This window comes from Sinocyclocheilus anshuiensis, unplaced genomic scaffold (genome assembly GCF_001515605.1).
Source record: "Sinocyclocheilus anshuiensis isolate Anshui unplaced genomic scaffold, SAMN03320099.WGS_v1.1 scaffold976, whole genome shotgun sequence".
Lineage (NCBI taxonomy): Eukaryota > Metazoa > Chordata > Actinopteri > Cypriniformes > Cyprinidae > Sinocyclocheilus > Sinocyclocheilus anshuiensis.
Window position 1 is genome coordinate 125491 of NW_015552538.1, and position 21504 is coordinate 146994.

Here is a 21504-nt window from a genome sequence, read left to right on the forward strand (position 1 = left end):
TTGTACCACGCACACTTAGGATATAGTATATGGGATATAGTCCAGTCATGTGCACTGATCAGAATCCAGCAGCTCTCCGTCTTTAGTGAAAAACAGGATAATGATTATTAAAAAAATAAATAAATCTAAAGCAAATTAATCATCTAAAGCATATTAAATTGAATTTATTTTGTAATGCAACTAATAAGCTGCAGGCGAAGTCAGAAATTAACTGACTACCAGAATTGATTTTCTTAAGCATTTTTAAGCAAGCAAATTTTCATAGTCGCTAAAATATAGGCTACTATCAAGAATTTATTAGGCCTACCTCAGAAAAATTATATCAACATAAAAAAAAATCTATCGAAATATATATATATCAGTCATTCTTGAGAATTGGGAAAAAACAGGGTGCAAAAATGAAAAAATAAAACCTTGTACTCAGACAAACGTAGGACAAATAATGGTATAAAAACATAAACATAATGTTTTCTTAATTTTGGAGATGAATGCTCCTTGCTCCAACAAGAGGAGGACGATTTCAGTGTCCCTTTACTCTGGGAGGTCCTGGAGGGGAATGAAGCCACCCAGTGGAACAACAGTGCCATCTTCAGGTGAATTAGTGTAAGAACCGTTAACCTGAAAAATGTGAATACAGCAATACAGCATTTCTGCAGTGAGGGGCTACTTGGCATTTCACAGGTCTGTTACAAGTTGCAACCTGTTTTTATACAGTCTATGGTTACATCACAGCATAAAATGCAAGCATAAAAACAAGAGAATATTAGTGAAAAAATGAATACAGTTACTAAATATAGAGTTTTAATGTATTAATCTTAAGATAACATGTCTTCAGGTTGCTTTTAAAAAATGCGAAACGCCAGTTTAGAACGTATTTGGCAGTACTCTGAAATGTATGACGGTGTTCTGTCATTCAGTGCTTGAAAACCACTAAAACATAACTAAAACAATCCAGTTGCAGCATTTGACACTTTTAGTAGTTTATCAATACACTTCTTACCAGGGCCGTAGCTAGAGGATTCGGGGCCCCCTGAAAAAATATCCCTGCTTCTTACTAAAAACAGTATAAAGGCGATTACAGTAATCGAGGTGAGAGAAAGTAAAAGCCCGAATTTGGTTCCAAAACTAAAAATCAGTTTCATGTCCTTTCCTGCAGGGGCGCGACAGGCGCGAGCTGGTCTCGTGAAAGCGGAAGTGCAGTGCGCTCGTGTTACAGCACGCGCAACTTCCGTCTGGTTCAAAAAAAGTTTGCACTCTTTTTTTATTTGGTAAAGTAGGACTGATCTTCTCTCCGTGGCTGCTGTGATAGTGACCCGGTATGGACATCCAGAGTAAGTTGTCGTGTTACACCAGTCCTGTGTTTGGATGAGTTTGTAGAGACATGCGTACATGTGGCTGTGCTAATGTGACCGGTACATTACAGCAGAAAGACATGCGTTTAATTGGCTTCATAACAACTTATACATTATCAGTATATGCGGGTATTTTATATTGAGAGTAAAATAAAAAAAAACTTTGAAATTGCAGTTGTTCCTAATTGTCCGTATATGTGTAGGTTTTAGAATGTAATTCGCAAAAAGTATTAAATGTATAACTCACTGACCCTTTTTTAATGTCTAATAACAGGTATTGAACCAATGACACTCGGCTCTCCAACCTCCCCCAAGCCTGGGGCTCAGTTTTTACCTGGGTTTCTGATGGGAGACCTGCCTGCTCCTGTCACACCTCAGCCCAGGTCTTTTGGGTTGACAGGAGGTGGGGCAGAAACAAGGTCTCCTCTTCTGGCTGGTAAACACTTATTATTCTTTTACTGCATTTTGCTAAAACCATAAGGAATTATTAATATGTAATTTTATACATAGCACAGAAGTTACTTGGTAAGACATTTGATGCTCTCCTCCATCAGGTGGGTCTCCTCCACAGCCGGTGGTCCCAACGCCTAAAGACAAGAGTGGAGCCCCTCCAGTCAGAAGCATCTATGATGACCTCAACGGCTCCTGTGTGGGAATGTCACCTCTTGCTGCTCGCAAGCAAGTGAGAAAAATAAAGATTTTGAAGCACATGACCTGTGTTCACAGAAGAACATGGAGATACATTAAGTAGCTAATGTATTTAAAGGGATAGTTCACCTAAAAATTAAAATTTGGTGTTTATCTGCTTACCCCCAGGGCATCCAAGATGTAGGGGACTTTGTTTCTTCAGTAGAACACAAACAAAGATTTTTAACTCAAACCGTTGCAGTCTGTCAGTCATATAATGGAAGTGAATGGGAATCACGGCTTTGAGAGTCAAAAAAACATACACAAACAAAACCAAATTAAACCCTGCGGCTCGTGACGATGCATTGATGTGTAAAGACATGAAACGATCGGTCTGTGCAAGAAACTGAACAGTATTTATATCGTTTTTTTACCTCTGATTCACCGCAATGTCCGAACTGTCCTGAAAGGGCAGTTAATTAATTATGAATTAATTAACAATTAAAAGGGCTTTCCACGACTTTTCCTTTACAGCCTTTCATCACTCTCAGCAAACATGACGTTCTCGCATGAGAGCCCCAAGTTTCTCGAATGCCAACCTCAAAATCAGTTCAAACAAAATAATCACCTTTTATACAGACCGTTCATTAACCAGCTGTGCATATGCGTATCTGTATTTATTATTGTGGAAAAGCTTTGCAGCTTGGGCTATAACAACCTAAGCTATTACTCCAGAGTATGTAATGTACAGTGGGTACGGAAAGTATTCAGACCCCCTTAAATTTTTCACTCTTTGTTATATTCCACCCTGAGTTATCGATGAATCGTGATTTGTTTGCAATGCTGGTTAGTGAAGTATACATTTGATGTTGATTTTGTTATAATTAATGTAAGAGAAGCATTTAAAATGTTTTTAATGAGATTTTGTCCTTTTTCACAGCCATTTGCTGGAGTACACACACCATTGTCTGGTCTACCAGGGACACCAGGAACCGGTAAAAATCACTTTTTACAAAAAAAATGTCTTATTAAATGAGGTTTTCTATCAAAAAATATATTCTTAGTTTCTATTTTTTGTCCTATAGTATCTAATTTGTTTAGCCCTGTGGGGCAGCAGAGGAAGACAACACTTTCCCCAGCTCAAGTAGATCCATTCTTCACACAAGGAGATGCTCTGTCCTCAGAAGACCAGCTAGATGACACCTGGGTCACAGTTTTTGGGTGTGTTTAGATCATTAATTTATTAACTTATTTGTTCCATTTGCACAGATATGATGTGTCAGGCTTTATGGTGTCCACGTCTACATATGGCATGACTTTTATATTTGTTTGCACACAGATTCCCTCCAGCATCTGCATCGTACATCCTTTTACAGTTTGCACAGTATGGAAATATATTAAAACATGTGGTAAGTACAGTCAAGTTTCAGCACTGCAGACAGGTTTTTATATATGAATTGTATTCTATAAAAGTTTGTTTCTTTCATTTACAGATGTCTAATTCAGGCAACTGGATGCACGTTCAGTATCAGTCTAAACTGCAGACACGAAAAGCTCTCAGTAAAGATGGAAAGATATTTGGAGAAGCCATAATGATTGGCGTCAAACCTTGTATCGATAAGGTAAGAAGCACAGAAGCGATAATTCTATTGGTTGTAATTGTAACAGTGGTAATGTTACATTGTGAGTGTTTATTTATTTATTTTTTCAGAGTGTAATGGAGAGTTCAGACAAGAGCATTACTTCCAGTTCTGTGTTCACACCCCCGGTGAAGGCTCCCAGTACCCCCAGTCACCCTCTATCAACCCCCCGATCTGTCATGAGACCCCTCAGTGCTGCTTACAAAGCATCCAGCAGTGACTACCAGGTATAGTTGACCAGTAACCTTCCACACACCCACTGCTCTTAAAACCCACACAAATAGTACTGAACAAATAAATTGAAATAAAACTGTCAAAGGCAGCTTTAAAATAAATAAATACATAAAAAATTATAAAAATAATGCATTTGATAATGCTGAGGCTTTGTGGAAAGAGGAGCAGTTTTTTGCCATTTAAGAGTGGAGGAGCATATTATAAAGCTACAAAGGTTATCAGTAAGGATTACAGATTAATTTGGGCATAAATATTAATAAAATTAATAATAATTTATATTTATTATGTCAAAAATGTGCAAAAAACAGTCTTTCTTTTGACAGCAGAACCTAGCCAAAACCATTTCTTACTGGTTTGTAGTTTTCCCAAACCTGACTAAACATGAGTTGAAATATTTGTGCTTTTTTTTCCTTCTTCTTCTTCTTACCATTTTGATATCTGGGCAGTTTTATATAAGGGTCAGTGACAAAAAGGGGTTGGCAAGATGAGAAATTTAAAAAATCTTTTAAAACTTGTTTTAAAAGCATGCTTTAGGTATTTTAAAATGTACACAGCGTGTTTGTTGATTTTATGTAATTAAAAATTACATGCACAAATTTTTTTTTTTTTTTTACGAAAGTTAAGACAATGTACATGAAAATGTCAAATGGGGTAATCGCCAAAGAGTTATCTCTAAATGTAAATTGTAATGCGTTTTTGCAATATATGGCGGGACATATGCGAAAAACACATGTTTTGTAAATAATCTTTGACAAATTCTGTAAAAAATATAAAAAAAAACATATTATTAGACTAAACTAGATGATTACATTTTATTCCACATTCATTTTCCTGTATATAATTATATTTTTATGAAAAATACTGGTTACGCCAATTGACACAAACCAGTTACACCACTTGACCATGTTGCTTCTACAGCCAAAGTTCATTGTTTGTTGAAGAAATTGACACTGAAAATCAAGCATGACTGTCAACAAGTTCAGCTGAAGTGCTTTTTTTTTCCAATGCTAAAAATAATCTGGCAACACGAAATTATCATAGTTATGAACAGTGAACTCGTGTCTCATTGTAATTAGAGTTAAGAAACAATATCCGACAAGAAATTATCATAGTGATGAACAGTGAACTCGTCTCATATTGTAATTACAGTTAAGAAACAATATCCGACAAGAAATTATCATAGTGATGAACAGTGAACTCGTGTCTCATATTGTAATTACAGTTAAGAAACAATATCCGACAAGAAATTATCATAGTGATGAACAGTGAACTCGTGTCTCATATTGTAATTAGAGTTAAGAAACAATATCTGACAAAAAATTATCATAGTGATGAACAGTGAACTTGTGTCTCATATTGTAATTAGAGTTAAGAAACAATATCCGACAAGAAATTATCATAGTGATGAACAGTGAACTTGTGTCTCATATTGTAATTACAGTAAGAAACAATATCCGACAAGAAATTATCATAGTGATGAACAGTGAACTCATGTCTCGTATTGTAATTTAAATTTTCTTATTGTAATTTCGTACTGTATTGTGGCATCTATTGGGGAAAAAGGGGCTCCGTTATATCATATTAATTATAAAATATCAGAAATTTAATGAATTGTATTTTGCTGATGTAAATTGTAATCTTTGGTTAACATTTTTTATCAGTGGATTGATGTTCAAATGTAGACACCCACTTCCTTCTGCTACATTATTAAATAATTTATGTATATATTACATTATATTATATGATACTGTATATTGCTTAAAGGGATAGTTCACCCAAAAATGAAAATTACCCCATGATCCCCCCTTTAAACCATCCTAGGTGTATATGACTGTCTTCTTTCAAATGCCTACATCCTACATCATCCGCTCGAATGCCACTCTTGCGAATGCGCATACGTCAGTTAGCGGAAGCAAGAGATTACGGTTTATAAAGTTTTTAATATGGAAGTTTAGCTTACAAAAGTGCATTGATTCGCTTCAAGAAGCCTTTATTATCCCCCGGAGCCATCTGGAGCACTTTTTTATGATGGATGGATGCAGTTTATTGGACTTCTATTGGACTATTGAATATCACCCATTCACTGCCATTATAATGCTTGGAAGAGCCAGGACATTTTTTTAATATAACGCTGATTGTATTCGTCCGAAAAAAGAAAGTTATATGCACCTTGGATGGCTTGAAGGTGAGTAAATCAGGTGGTAATTTTCATTCTTGGGTGAACTATCCCTTTAAAATTTGAAGTCCAGTTACACCACTTGACATTTCAATTTAAAATCAGATTTGACAGGCATCATGGACACCTTTGTAAGTACATGACCTTGGTGGGAATATTTCATATGTAATTTCAAAAAGTTAATACTTATTTTTATAATAATGATGAAATATCAATGTATTGCTGAGGTCATACCATTTGACATATATACCTAAGAATACCTGACCATACCCTAAAAATGTCAAATTATCTCAAATTTGAAAGAGTTCCTAACCTTTGCATGCAGCAGTTAATATCACAAGAGGTCCTTCTCTGTGATGTAATTTCCTGTCACATGATCTTCTTGCAAAATATTAACAAAATGTCTCCTTGAATGGTGGTTACACCACCTTGACACTCAAGGAATTTGACTTGACTCACATAATTCACCAAATTAATTATAATATTCAGAACAATGGTGCTCCATTTACTTTCATTTACTATTAAATAGTACTAATGCAAGATTACCAAACTAGCTGATCTGGTGTTTTATTGAGAATGTCACCTTTTTTAAACAAGATCAATTATTTGGTACAAAGTTTTTACGGTTACACCACATTGACATTTTTGCAATCATCCCCCAAATATTCTCTCAAAATGAATTAAAACCAGAAATTTTAGACTTGGTCCACAAAAAACAGAATGTGTGCAGTTAATTTGCACATTTATTTTGAAACTTTAACCCTTTTAAATTTAGCTAAACCATATGGACACAAAAACATCACGACATTGACCCATATTTCAAATTGCAATATTTGTCAAAATAATTTCTGTATTGTTTTGCATAATGTAAACAGTGAGAAACTTATCAATACACGTAATAGAATATAGATAAATGTTTACAAATGTTATTTTAAATGCTAGTTGGTGGATCAAACTGAAATGTGCTGTAAGGAACAACAATTTGAATGAATGAATGATGAATGAATGATGCATTTGTATTATTTAATTTAAAAGCATAATTTTTGAAGTGCTTGCTTTTTGTTTTGTTCTGATTCATAGGTTGTCTCAGATCAACAGACACCAAAAAAGGATGACAGTTTTGTATCGAAAGCAATGGAGTATATGTTTGGATGGTAGTCTTTCACTCAAAGGGTCCTGATGAAAAAGCTCTGAGACCATCAACAGCCTCTGATGTATTGCTTTAAAAACTGACATTGGGTTTTCTGAGCACAAGCACTGAGTGAATACAAAAGCACTTTATCTCTACTTTTGCGGACTAATTGACTTTGCGTGCTGTTTTATGGAAGATGGACTCTTGAGTGTTTCACATGGACTGATTTCAGCTGCTGGGTTTGGAGTTGCATGCTTTGAAGTTAGTCCCTCCTGTCTGTCCTTAAAATCATTCAGATTTAACAACTTAATCGTAAGCATTAAGTGTTTCAGTTCTTAACAAACATGCCAAAAGAAATTCTATTGGAAAGTTAAGAATCCAAATCATGACACGCTCCCTCGTGGGACCCTATTGTACAAAATCTGAATTTCTTGCTTGACATAATTCATGGTTATGATCGGCTTTATATATAAGAATGGATCTCATAAGAATATCATTGACACCTACAGCTTTTTGAGATAAAGGCCTTAATCTAGGATTTAACTATCTTTGCATTTGGGTTATATACTCTGTTTTTAGGCTTTTGTGGGTTTTCACTAACTTTATCAGTTATTTTAATAGGACAGAATCCATGTTTTTTTTAGAAATGTCTGAATTTGAAGTGCCTTTGTCTCTTTAATAAACGCTGTATGACGAGAAACTGTAGTTTGTTTTCTGTAGTTATGTATTAAGTACTAAGTTATTAACTAGGCATGCTCCTTCAGATCCACATTTTTGCCTTTAGAAGGATACAGTTATTGTGAACATTATATTTGTTAAATTCACAGTAGGTAATTTTGTCATCTAAAAAAAAAAAAACATTTGTGCAATTTGATTTTATGGCCATAATGTGGAAATCTGGAAAAAAAAACTGTCATCCTTCAATTTAAAACAAATGGGCACATTTCTGGCTGAAGATTTGGACTTAGTTGTATTTGATGAGTAAGAGGTTGATTGTTGCATGTCATCATAAATTAATGAGCATCTGGTGATTGGGTTTTTTTCCCCTCAAATGCAGGTTGTTTCCAAAACTGTCATACAAATATTATGAATAAGTGTTTGATCAGTTTATTCTTATCTTTGAGTCAGAAACCTGACACAATTTTGAGGACTTTTAAGACTCTACTTCGAAAGTATCAAAAGACCTCACAGTCTTCATGTGGGTGGATTCAGTGGGTTTGGAATGAAGCATTTAAAGTGAAGATTTTTTGTAGTCATGTTGTTACATCTATCCTTACTGAATTGCAGGGTTGGGCATAATTATGAGTTTGCTCCATTTCATATTAGAATTTGATCTGGCTTGCGTTTCCCACCAATGGTACGATCAATCAACTTAACTCTACAATCAACTTTACTCTCAATGCAGCACTGAATTGCAATTTACAGAAATCCAATGGGTCAATCGATTAAAAAAACGAATTAATCGCACGTATTTTTCTGAAATTAATCTGGATTAGTCCCACCTAACATTAAGGTTTTTAAATATACTTGTATATTGCAATAATTTCACACTCAAGCTTAAAATTTATGTAGAAACAACATAGAGTATATTTTAAATATTTGTTTAGTGGCGGATTTTTTTTTATGACTGAGGGCCAGTATCACTGATACAAATACCACTGATGTCTCTTGAAAAAAAACAAATAAAATTTTTTTTTTAAATTTTTTCCCTAATATTTAACAATTGACTATAGCCATTCAACAGTACAGTATAATTGAGAGATATCAATTTTAACATTTATTAGACTTTAAAAAAAAATAACGGCCCGGTTATTGTCTGTGAAATCGGGGGAGCAACTTCTAATTTAAGTGAACTTAAACAATCTTCTCATAAACCCTTTATAATAAATGTCCTATTTACCTGTGCCTTTCAGCAAGTAGGAAATATACAGAAATTGAATAATGTTATCAAACGCTAAATTCTAAATTAAATATGGATGAATACTTAAAGCTACAAAAATTATTTATTATCTCTTTTCTGATTTTTGAATCTGTTCAAATTTAATTATAATTAATTTTAAATTTGAAAAAGGTAAATTAAACTATAATGTAAATGTATATCAAACTGCAATATATATATATATATATATATATATATATATATATATATAAAAAAAAAATCTTGGTTCAGTTATACATGCCTCACAACAATGCTGTGTAGTATACACCAGTTAAAGAAAAACATGTTGCTGTTAAATAGAACTAACAAAGGGACAAAAACCCTCTGGCAATGTGAGAGCGAGAGGGCTCTGAATGCCTTCTAAAAAGTAGCTATAAAGCTATTTGTGTGTTGTGCACATGTAGAAGGCTTATAAGATTGGTAACTACTTTAGGGAACGATACTCTTGCTTGGGGCTTTTGGGGCCTTAGGGCTTGTCCAAAAAAACTATAAAGTTGCAGCATTTACTTCAACATAAAATAAATTGAAATTCATTTCATATGGGGTGAGATGTGCAAATGAGAACAAATTGGCGTGCATTGCCTTCACTGCTTAAACCCTTTCACAGCTCAGCATATTGAATACATTTATTGAATTATTGATTTTGTGTGTACTTACCTTATTTGTACTAGATTCTGTTTTCAGATGTGTCACATATAATAGAATCCAATATGTAATTTTTAGCTGCAAGTAATTTGTAACTTGACCCAGACTTCAGACATGTAACTTTAGCCTTTATTGTAGATTATTTCTTAAGCTTTGATTCGAGACTCAAAGGTTAAGACATGTAGGCGTAGCATTTTTCTGCATTGGACTCTTTCGCTGACCTTCCAAATGACCCTGAGACTTGTTTCAGGTGTCTGAACCTCGCTCTGATCAGGCAGCGGAGGTCAGGCAGGGTAGCCAGCTGGATCCTGGATCAGACACATGGCTGAGTGCTTGCTGAAGGTGACACTGAGCGGTTCTCTGGAGGTGAGGCTGACCCTTGCTGTCAGAGGCTGCCAGTGCACAGCTCAGGTGATATGCTCAGAGATGCACGCTACCCCCGGGCCTGCTTCAGATATAATCCATCCTGATTACTGCTGTTTTTCCACCGGAGGCATGATTTAACTAACCTTGAAACAGGCTCATTTTTGTGGCATGTTGTTTGTGGCTTTTTTTCATGCATAAATGAAGGTGTAGTGGTTGGTATACTGTTGAAGCTGTCAGGGTTTCATTGACCTCACAGGACATCGGAGGCCACTCAGAACACAATATTAAACTTCTGTTTTTCAGTGTGAATGCTTCCTGAATTAATAGCAAATAAAAAGTACTGCCACTTTATAGTCTCTTTTGAAAATATGTGTATGTGTGGGTCCCATCAGACTTGAGTGTTCACCTAAACATTCACAGTTTAGTAACAAATGAACACATTGTTTTCCTGAGAAACATTTACTCATGTTTTGGATGTACTGCAATGCAAGAGAGCAGCCACACGTTCATGCATTTTCTAGCTTGAACCTATAGTGAGTTCAACTAAGATGGGATGCTGGTCACTAGATGGCAGTGTGTTCATTTACTACTACTATTTTTTTTATTTTTTTTCAAAAGCATGAGCAACTTCAAGTTGAAGTAGCGCCTTTATTGGGTTTGATCCTTAGGGAAAGCATTTATGATTTATCAACGTTATTAGTACAACTATTGTTTGTAAGTTATACTAATAACGTTGATCAAATCATTTGATGCAAAATAATTTTTTTAATGTTAAGATGTAGTAATGTGGATGAAGGTAAGCATACCAGTGTTGCTGGAAGTTATAACAACTTGAGTTAAATATCCAACTTAACTAAGATAAAGTTAACTGAACTTCAGTCAAACACAAACATAACTTTTTTGTAAGTTGCAACAAGGCTTTACTTATTTTAATGTTGAATTTTAAGTTGTGATAACTAATCACAGCAATCATTTTTACAGTGTATAATTAGGCTATTATAATTATAACGATGTCAATTGAGTTATTCATAATGATAATTTATAATTATCACCTTACTATGTATATTATGCTATATTACTATAGTAGTATAATATAATACTATATTATATATATAATATATAATACATATTAAATTAAGTAAAATTTTCTGTCTTAGCCTCAATAATAAAAATTATAATGATATCATTAATAATGATCATTTCTAATTTTCAATTTCAGACAATTTGGGATGTTTTGTGAAAAGTTGATTTTGTAAACAGATTTTGATGGCTACAACACACTTGGGACAGAGGCATGTTTACCACTGTGTCAAATCACCGTTCCTTTTAATTAACCATGCTAATTTTTGCAAGTTTTGCATGAAAATTTTTGCCCAGTCTTTCTTGCTTGATACAAGACTTCAGCTGCTCATCAGTCTGTTTGTCTGATTCTCCTTTTCATGACCGGCCATACATTTTCAATAGGAGACAGATCTGTTGGCACATCTACATGTGGCTATATTTGACCGCAGCATGATGGTTTCTCATGGAATGAGGGCTCAAAGGTCACACACATTCAACTGAATGTTATGTTTGGAATAACATATGTATGGAAGTTGGTGAACTGTTTCAAATGTGTTTAACTCTGTTATTCTATAACCATTTCACTTTTATTATTCCTCCCAACTTTTGTGTGTTGCAGCAATCAAAATTAAAAATGCTTTATATAGATAATCGTTTTAATAAGAATTAGATTACCAGTGGATCTGTTCAATTTATTCTTTCTCCATTTTATATGAGATTGTTAAATGTCCGGGGAGTTTTGTTAATGAGTTGAGTAATTTTTTGTTTGTGCCTGAAGATGTGATCGATGCAAATACGATGATCTTCAGAAGTGCTTGTGCATTGCTATGATTTGCCCAGCTGACATTGTTCATTGAGTACCTAGTACAATAGTGCCATTTTAAACCTCATCAGTTGACTAGTTTCCTGGCCATGACACAGCATCAGACATAAACATCCCGCTTTGATAGGTACATGCAGCCTAATTCAAAACACGTCAGGATGCAGGCCCTCTTAGTCACTGTGTAATCTTATATTAAAGAGATCAGGAAAGAATTAAAGGAGACCTTGGCTGTGCAATAGGATTTATGCAGGTCCTATTAGACTTATTAATTTATAGTTTTAATTAAATTCTGGAAATGCAGCACTGCAGAAAAGTAACCTGTTATTGGATAATCTGGGTGCGTAGACTCGCAGGGCAGGGTGCATATCAATAGTGCCTCCAGTGAAAAGGCCACAGCAGTATGGACTATTTAATGAGAGGATGTGAATTAACTCGGAGTGGGATTGGGGAAGAGGAGAGCCACCATGCAATGAAATGCTTCTTTATTTGGCACACAATGGAATAAAGGCCGGAAAAATCAATGATAATATCTCCCGATTACAATCATCAAGGTTTACTTCTCTTTCAAAATGATTCTTATCAATTCCCTTAAGAGCACCAGCCTGTGTGAAGGATCAATACCACGCTGGTGCTGTGGTTTTACTTAATGCGTTCAGCCCTGGGCATTTGGTGCTGTGTGTGAGTGAACGCAAGGCTTTCCTGCCGCATTAGAATAGTACCTCTTTCATTTGACTCTAAGGAGATCAGAATAAGCACGGAGGTTCTTCATGTGAAGCGTTCTCATTTCAGATCACATTCAGACATGATCTAATTTTTCTTCAAGAGGTTCTCCATGATTGTTGATGGCGGTAATGAGGACTCCCTCCTCAAGTTCCCAGTGTGGAGAGGGAATGAGGGATAAGAACACTGCCACTGCCAATCAAGATTTTTGTCTTGTTTTATCTAAAATAATCTCAACAAAATAAATTTACTTGAGAACCAAACGTTCATAAAATAAAACTTTTCAAAGAATGTTTTTCATTGGATGTTTTTATCTTTAAAGTCTAATATAAAAAGAATTAGTCTTCAAAGTCTTTAAATAATAATGATAATAATAATAATATATACTACTACTACTACAACTAATTATTATTATTATTATTATTATTTTTTATAATTATTAAAATACGTTCATATTAAAATACATTCTCCTCATGTTACCAGTGTGGATAGGGAATGAGGGATAAGAACTTTACTTGAGAAACAAACTTTCATTAGATAATAAAACTTGAAAGGATGATAAAGGATGATTTCCATTGCATTTTTGTTGTTTAAGCCTCAATAATAATAATAATAATAATAGTTTTATTAATAAAAATTATTATTGTTAGTAGTAGTAGTATTGATTGTTAATTGTTATTTTGATTATTATTGTAACAACTATACAAATATACTGTATAACAATTATTATTAATACTAATTATATTATAGTCATAGTTTATTATTATTTATTATTGTTATTATTATAGATATTTAATTAATAATACCAAAAATAATAAATATTTAACAATAATAGTAATTCTAATTATTATTTAGTATTGAGGACTAAAGTACAATTGTGCTCAAAATGATTCATACCCTTGGTAAATATGATCAAAGAAGGCTGTGAAAATAAATCCGCATTGTTTATCCACTTGATCTTTCATTAAAAAAAATAATAATAATCTAACCTTTAATTAAAGTAAAAAAAAAAAAAAAACTAACCTTTAAAGTAAAAAAACAAGTGGAAGTGGGGGAAAATCACATTATGAAATAAATATTTTTCTCTAATATAGTAAGAGGACGTGTGTCTATATCGTCCTAATGCACGGTGAGGAGGAGCGTTTGAGTGGCTAAAGACTCCAAGGATCACAGCTGGAGAATTGCAGAAAATAGTTGAGTCTTGGGGTCAGAAAGCCTCAAGAACAACAACAAAAAAAAAATGTTATTTGGGAGGGTTTCAAGAAAAAACTAGAAAAGAAAACGCTCTCATCCAAAAACAAACTCCAGCATATTTATTTGCTAGACACGACTGGAACTTTAAACGCGACTGGGTTCAATGGTCAGATGAAACTAAAAAGATGAGCTTTTTAGCAGCAAACACTCAAGATGGGTTTGGTGCACACAGGGATAAAAATACCCCATGTGTACAATGAAATATACTGCTGGATCTTTAATGTTGTGGGCCTATTTTTCTGCAGGAGATCCTGGATATCTTGTTAAGATAGATGGCATAATAGATTCTATAAAATACCAATGGATAAAAAATTAAAAACTGACTGTCCATGCTAGAAATCTTATAATGGGCCATGGTTGGATCTTCCAACAGGACAATGATCCACAAACAAACAACAAAATCAACAGAGAAATAGTTCACTGAGAACAAAACAAATATTCTGCCATGGCCAACCCAGTTCCCTGAGCTGGACCCTATAGAAAATGAGTGTGGTGAACTGAAGAGGAGAAGCATCAACATGCAGCTGGAAATCTAAAGGGTCTGGAGAGATTCTGTATGAAGGAATGGTCTCTGATCTCCTGTCAGATGTTCTCTAAACTCTTCAGGCATTATAGGTGAAGACTCAGAGCTGTTCTCTTGGCAAAAGGAGGTTGCAAAAATTATTGGATAAAAGGGTATGATTAATTGTGACCAATGTGTATTAGAGAGAAACATTTATTTCATAATGAGATTCTCTTCCATTTTAAATTCTTATTCTCCAATGAAAGGTTAGATTTTAGTACATTTTTAAAATAAAATATCTAAAGGATTGATGATACAGATTAATTTTCACAGCCTTCTTTGATCATATTTACTATTTTAATAATTTTGAGCACAACTGTACATTATTATTAAAATATTTGAAAACACATTTATTATTATTATAAAATTGATAATTGTATTATTTTTATTGTTAAATGTATTGCTAGATTCATGCTTAAAAACATTTGTCAATGTGTAAGAAATGCATAAGGGGTTGTGGGGGTTTATGGGCTGACATGAACTGACAGAAGTGAGGTGGGCATCACACAGGAGGTGAGAGAGTTTGAATTACAGCTCACAGAACCTCTATGGCCCTGTCAACCCTGCTCAGACTCCACTGAATGATACAACATGATGCCTTTAAAAAAATGGCCTGACCACCGCATGCAGGTTAAGCCATGCGCAAACATCAGCGGACTTTATCAGCACACACATTGGCTGCTGACCGGCGCTCCTGAACCAGGGCCCTGCACAGAGATTCCTCTCAGGTGTTTGCAGGGACCATGATATGATGGGACTGGAATGTGAATGAAGCGTCACGTAGAGTCTATGCTCTTGTCAAGCAGGATTATGCTCTGATGTTGACAGCCGCGGCTACAGAGAGCATTGTTATTTTGAGAGGAGATAGTGCCAAACTTGGCTGCAGGTTGTTGACTTGCTCTTGTTTGTTGAAAAAGAAAAGTAGAGCCTTTGCACTTCAACTAAACTACAGTTAACCTACATTATTGCACAGATTTAGACTGAATGCTTGATTCCGTCGCAGCATTTTGTTAAAGATTTGTGAAGTGTTGTAATAGTGCATTACTTTATAACTGACTGCTTGTTCAGAAAACTGAAAGTTTCTTACATAGCTGTGCTTTTGTTTTGTCTCACTACAAGTAAACTAATAATACATCAACAATCATACACTACTAAAATGTTTTTAGTTGTATGTAATATTTTTAGTTGTAAATAAAACAAAAATTGAGTACCTTTTACTAGGGTACATGCACCAATTTTTTTTGAGGGGGCACGAGTGGGGGGGGGTTGCTCTTCATGCTTGTCATGTGACACACAGCGGCCATATATATAAGTATAACTGATAGGCTTATGTTTATTTATTTTTTTTGTTTTTATTTGAAATATTTCCAAACGTGTTAACTAGATCATGAAATATCTTGATTCTCAAATATGTGTAAGTAAATGCATTTGGCACCTTTATGCTTATGTTAGTTGATCTAATGGGCGATGGGCAAAGTAGCCTAATAGTGTAATCTATAACTACACATAAAAACCGGTCTTTTTACTTAAGTACCAGATATGGGTGTCATGCCATAAAATATTTTAATACGACTGACTTTGTATTTAAAGGGGTCATATGATGCGATTTCAAGTTTTCCTTTCTCTTTGGAGTGTTACAAGCTCTTGGTGCATATCTGTAAAGTTGCAAAGACTAAAGTCTCAAATCCAAAGAGATATTCTTTATAAAAGTTAAGAGTCAGCCACACCTACCTAAAACGGCTCGTTCTAACACGCCCCCACATATCTACCTCACTATGTGGGAAGATTTGCATAACGCTGCCCAAATGTTCACGCAAAGAAAGAAGGCGTAACTTTTATTCTCGCTGTAGTATTGTTGAAAATAATGTGTTTTTTGAACCTTAAACCGCATAAACACATTTCATTACACCAAATACACAAAATAATGTTCTTTTTAGCAGCATCATATGACCCCTTTAATGTGAATTTAATAAAAACATTGTAATTTGCTAATTATAACACTTTCATTTGACAGAAAGCAAGCAAAGAACATTTACATGATTAAAGAACATTTTAAGCACTCAAAAACTCTCATTATAATCACTGAAGCTGCTAACACTGTGAAATTAATACCTCACTTACATTCGTACGCACATCTGCACTTTGTTTCTGGTGAGAGAATGTCAGAGAGCAGAATTCCTTCAGCGAGCAAATGAACAAACGAGCGATGATTCATCGAAACACCTCTGATTGGTCATTGCATTCATAAGCTCAACAGAATCGTGTGTGATTGGTTATAATGTGCAGCGCTGTAAAAATGCGTCTAGCTCAGCGCCAGCCAGCGAACACAGATTTGAATTTAGCCGCTGGTGATATACCACACTGCACCTTTCTAATCACGCCGGTGTGACTGTATGAAATATTAAAAAAAATATTATTGGGCTATTTTTATTTTTTTTGTCTTTTGGAAACTGCATTCAAAATCCACGTGGCTCAAAAATCTGAAGGGGCGCATGCATGTCATAATATTTTTATTACATAATGTGTTGTTACATGTTATATGATGTGTTTGTATATTAAATATGACATGTTTCATAGTATTACATGTTTTATAAATGTTGTTTGTAATACCATAGTAGATGTATTACCAGTGAATTAATTTTATTTATGTATTTTTGTTTATTTTTTTGTACTGACTTTCTCCTACTTGAACACGTTCTCAGCACAACTGAGCACCAAAGAGCAAAGCTGGTAAACTTCAAATCACATACTGTGTTTTTTAGGGATCCTGCGCCAGCAGAACAACTGGCATTGAATGGAAATGCAAGCAGATGGCTCTCTTCAGGTATTACAGACGTCCCTGGTGCCATTTATTTCTTTGGTGTAAAACTCAAGTATAAGAAAGAAATTACTGAGTGCACATTAAATGAAAGCTTTAAGCTTAATATGATTTTCCCTGTTGATAGAAATACTTTTGTTTCAATCTAATTCCACTGAATGATGTGTATCTATTTCTTTTATAATTATGCCCTAGTTCAATGTTCTGTCTCTCTAGTACATTATTAGTTTAAATAGCATTCAAACATTTTATAATATGAAGATGTGCTGGTGATGATGGAGCTCGAAGTTCTGAGTCATTTACACTCCACACATTAAAACTCCATATTCTCAGTCACATTAATGAGTGAAAGTACCAAACAAGTTGAGTCAGAAAAGCTGATCCCTTCTTAATGTCAAAAGCTTCAAATGTCAATGCTCACGCCTCCTGAGCTTCCCCATTTATCTCCATCTCAGCAGCCTCTCGTTCCTGTCACATGCAGGAATGGCTGCAAGATACTGCTGAGTCCCGTCTTTATTCTGTGGAAAAAGTCGGCAAGGATAAAAGAATGAGAGAAAAGTGAGCAAGAACAGAAATAAACAAGTGGAAAGGAAAGAAATGGTGTTAGAAGGAAATACAGAGAAGGACAATAAAAAGAGATTATAGAAAGAAAGAGAAAGGGAGAAAGAGATGAGCAGTGTCCATCTATTCAAGATTCCTGGGTCCCTCAGGCCTGTAACAATGGGACACCACTGAGTCCTCACTTTCTGAGAGTGTGAAAGAGAGAGAGAGAGAAAAAAAGAAGAAAATGGGAGCCTATTTTCTTGGTCGCGAGACCTCATGCTGTCATTGTGCACAAATCCAACATGCTGAGAGAAAGAAGTATACAAAAGAAGAGGAAAGCAATAACCACAGGTTGCGTGAACAAAGAGCAAAAATATCAGTGGATCTGCAAAGGAAAGCAATAGGATGGTTTTCCAATTACATTCACTGCAGCATTCATCTCTATCTGAGTTTATGTAATTTCCGTTCATTGTTGGACACTGAACTGATAATGTGCGTCGTGACCTCTGAGAATACAGCCATATTTTGTCCACAGTTCCAAAATCTTAAAAGCAGCCTTATTCTAGAATTTCGTAACATTTACTCACAATGTTATCAAGGTTTCTTGCACAAAGGTGTGGGGATTCTTGACACAGTTTAGTTGTATTTACTTAGTATTAATAAACTTCAGCCACTTGTTTCTAATTTTTGTATATTTCGAAAGATAGTAATGAGTAGAAAATTGTGTGTGTGTATATATATATATATATATATACTGAACAAAATTATAAACGCAACACTTTTGTTTTTGCCCCCATTTTTCATTTTGTTCAGTGTATATATATATATATATATATATAAATACATACACACACACACACACACACTACTGTTCAAAAGTTAAGGTGGTATGATTTTATCACAAATTAAAATAACTGTTTTCTATTGTAATATATTTCAAAATATAATTTATTCCTTTGATGGCAAAGCTATATTTTAGCAGACATTACTCCAGTCGTCAGTGTCACATGATTTTTGTTTTAGGGGTATATGATATTTTTAGTAGTAAATAAAATAAAAATTTAATACATTTTACAATAATGTACTATTTCAGTTTTTTACTTCAAAATTTCACTTTTGATGTTATGTAATTTACAAATTGCTAGCAATTTCTGAGAGAAAATATAGTTTCTACACCATTTTTTCAGTGTAGTTTCATTTCCATTTTTTTTTTAATTTTAGCAGCCATTACTCCAGTCTTCAATGTCACATGATCCTTCAGAAATCATTCAAGAAACATTTCTTATTATCATCAATGTTGAAAACAGTTGTGCTGCTTACTATTTTTGTGGAAATCATATGGTGAAAGAATTTCAGCATTCTTTGATAAATAGAAAGTTCAAAAGAACAGCATTTATTTAAAATGGAAATTTTTGCAACATTACAAACGTCTTTACTGTCATTTTTGATCAATTTAAAATGTCTTTACAAAATAAAAGTATTAATTTCTTAAAAAAAAAAAAAAAAACGTACTAACCCAAAACTTTTGAATGGAAAAGTACATGTTTATAATCAAACATTATTAGCCTTATTAGTAGGCAGACAGATTGATAGGCTAATAAACCTCTTGAAGTTTTTTTTTTTTTTTTTTTTTACATTTTCAAGCCAAGTTTGCCTTGACGAAGTTTCTTTACCTAAATTTTAAATTCAAATTCATATTACAATTCTGCACACTGTTTGTTACCTCAGGGCCAAGTTGCTGATAAGTGAATAGTTGTATTATGTAAATGTTTTCAGTCATATGTTAATGTATTCATGGGTTGGTTTCCATACAGTATATGGTCTTGGTAGACTGAGGAGGGAACCTGTGATTTATAATGCGTAGTACATAAAATGGTTTGATTCCAAACCCCTATTTCCCATGTTTTGACTTTAACATACTCATTTTTCACCATCGTCACTTAAATAGGAAATTGCACTATGTGGGACCCCGAGTCTCTGATTGACACATCTGACTGCACTGGATGTGGGCAGCTGTTCCCTCTTACCAACCAGCTGCTGTCTCTAGTCCCTCTGCTGCTCGTGGAGAAGGTCACAGTCCTCTACAATCCACATCTACAAGCACCCTGAGCCTGCATTTATATCCTTGGAGAAAGACCATTTGATGTCTCTGTGGTTTTTAAAGCTGTTTTCACTTACAAAACCTGAAAACATTTTCGAAATGCTTCTTTCATCTGATAATTGTTCAGGTTACGAGACCGCCAGTGCTACAAGAAACCACTGTACTCAGACAGCAGACGCTAATGTTTATCAGATGAGCTGAGAGGAAGTCTAAAAGAGATTGTGTGCTGATTTATGGGCTGACTTCAGATACGACATTATCTTTTCCCCTGTCTGATCACCTGAATGACAAGTGGCACTGACTCAGGGGAATGTGGACTCATAGACTTCACCCCAAAGTGTGCGCACCTGCCAGAACCCTATCTGTAGCCAATCAGTCATATGTTCGTTCAGCCATAGTCGTCCTCACTAAGGGCCCAAGCTCCTTCACAGACACGTGGGAAAGGTGGGGAAGGGTGTTATAAAGGGCTTTAAAAACTGATATAACCAATTGATTTGGAGGAACAGCGATGAGAGGAGGAGAATTCATTCAGAAGCCAAAACTCCTGCCAGCTGCCAGCTTTTGTTCTGTGTCAATTGGATGTGCGGTAGATGTTATGCTCCAAAATAAAATGTTTCTCTACATTGAGTATGATTAAATGGTCTTTGTCCTGCAGCATTATCATTCGAGGATGAGATTTCATAAACCTAGCTGTGCGCTGGCTAGATGTATTGCTTATATTTTTCGTCTCTGTCTTCTGTGTAGTTCACAAATGCACGTACTTTGATAAGATCAAAGAAAAATGTGAGTTTGTACGCCGTGGACGCATTAAAAAGTAACTAAGGAAATATAAATATGAAAGGTGAACTAAAAGCAAGGGTGTCCTCGGTGACTCACTTTCACAATGGTCCATTGTTCACGCAGTATTTACCGGTCGCTCTGTGTCATCCATCTTGTGTACATTTCCCAACTCTCAGCATGAGATGGCCTTCAGCCAGTGCTCAGGGCCTCTTGTTATAAATCTAACAGCATTGTTTGCTATGATGCTCAGCCTCCAGCAGTCTGTCATCACAAGGATGCACGCTTGGCTTGAGGAGAGATTTCCCCCCGACCACCTTGTCTCGCCCTGTTTCTTTTTCGATAATGTTGAGAAGAACAGATGGAAGTGGAAGTTTGCAGGCTCGAGAGCCTGCGGCAGCCATGTTGCCACGTATGTGCTTTTGGAGGGAATGGTCTCACCGTCTTTGCTTCCAGTGCTTAGAGGTCACCGGTAATCACTGCTTTGTACAGGCGAGCCATCAAGATAACGGAGGTCACGTGGCTTTCGAGCACAAGAACACCCCTGGGGCCTCGCTTGCTTCAGAGCTGGCCTAGAAAGTAGCAGCTAGAGGACCAATCAATGTATATTTGCAGTTCCCTCTCTTTTATAATGTAATGGAGATGCATTTTGGTTGACCTCCAATCACTTTGGATACTACACACAGCTGAAACCCTCCAAGGAGCTTGTTAGCATTTTTAGCCTCTTTTTCTT

At 35.1% G+C, this 21504-nt stretch overlaps 1 protein-coding gene across 5 annotated transcripts; it reads left to right on the forward strand.

Annotated features, from left to right (window-relative positions):
• The first annotated feature begins 504 nt into the window (after positions 1–504).
• Positions 505–20531, forward strand: nup35 (nucleoporin 35). Of its 5 annotated transcripts, none has more exons than XM_016454316.1 (9): positions 505–593; positions 1627–1788; positions 1907–2034; positions 2920–2974; positions 3065–3200; positions 3319–3388; positions 3473–3601; positions 3691–3846; positions 9996–10454. In XM_016454316.1, exons 1-9 carry the CDS (start codon positions 557–559, stop codon positions 10083–10085), a joined length of 963 nt encoding a protein of 320 aa, XP_016309802.1. In that variant the 5' UTR covers positions 505–556; the 3' UTR covers positions 10086–10454. The 5 variants fall into 5 exon arrangements, with proteins under 5 accessions (XP_016309802.1, XP_016309805.1, XP_016309803.1 ...); XM_016454319.1 differs by lacking the exon at positions 9996–10454 and adding an exon at positions 19842–20531 and having other exon boundaries at positions 506–593; XM_016454317.1 differs by lacking the exon at positions 9996–10454 and adding an exon at positions 7110–7861 and having other exon boundaries at positions 507–593.
• The last annotated feature ends 973 nt before the right edge of the window (positions 20532–21504 follow it).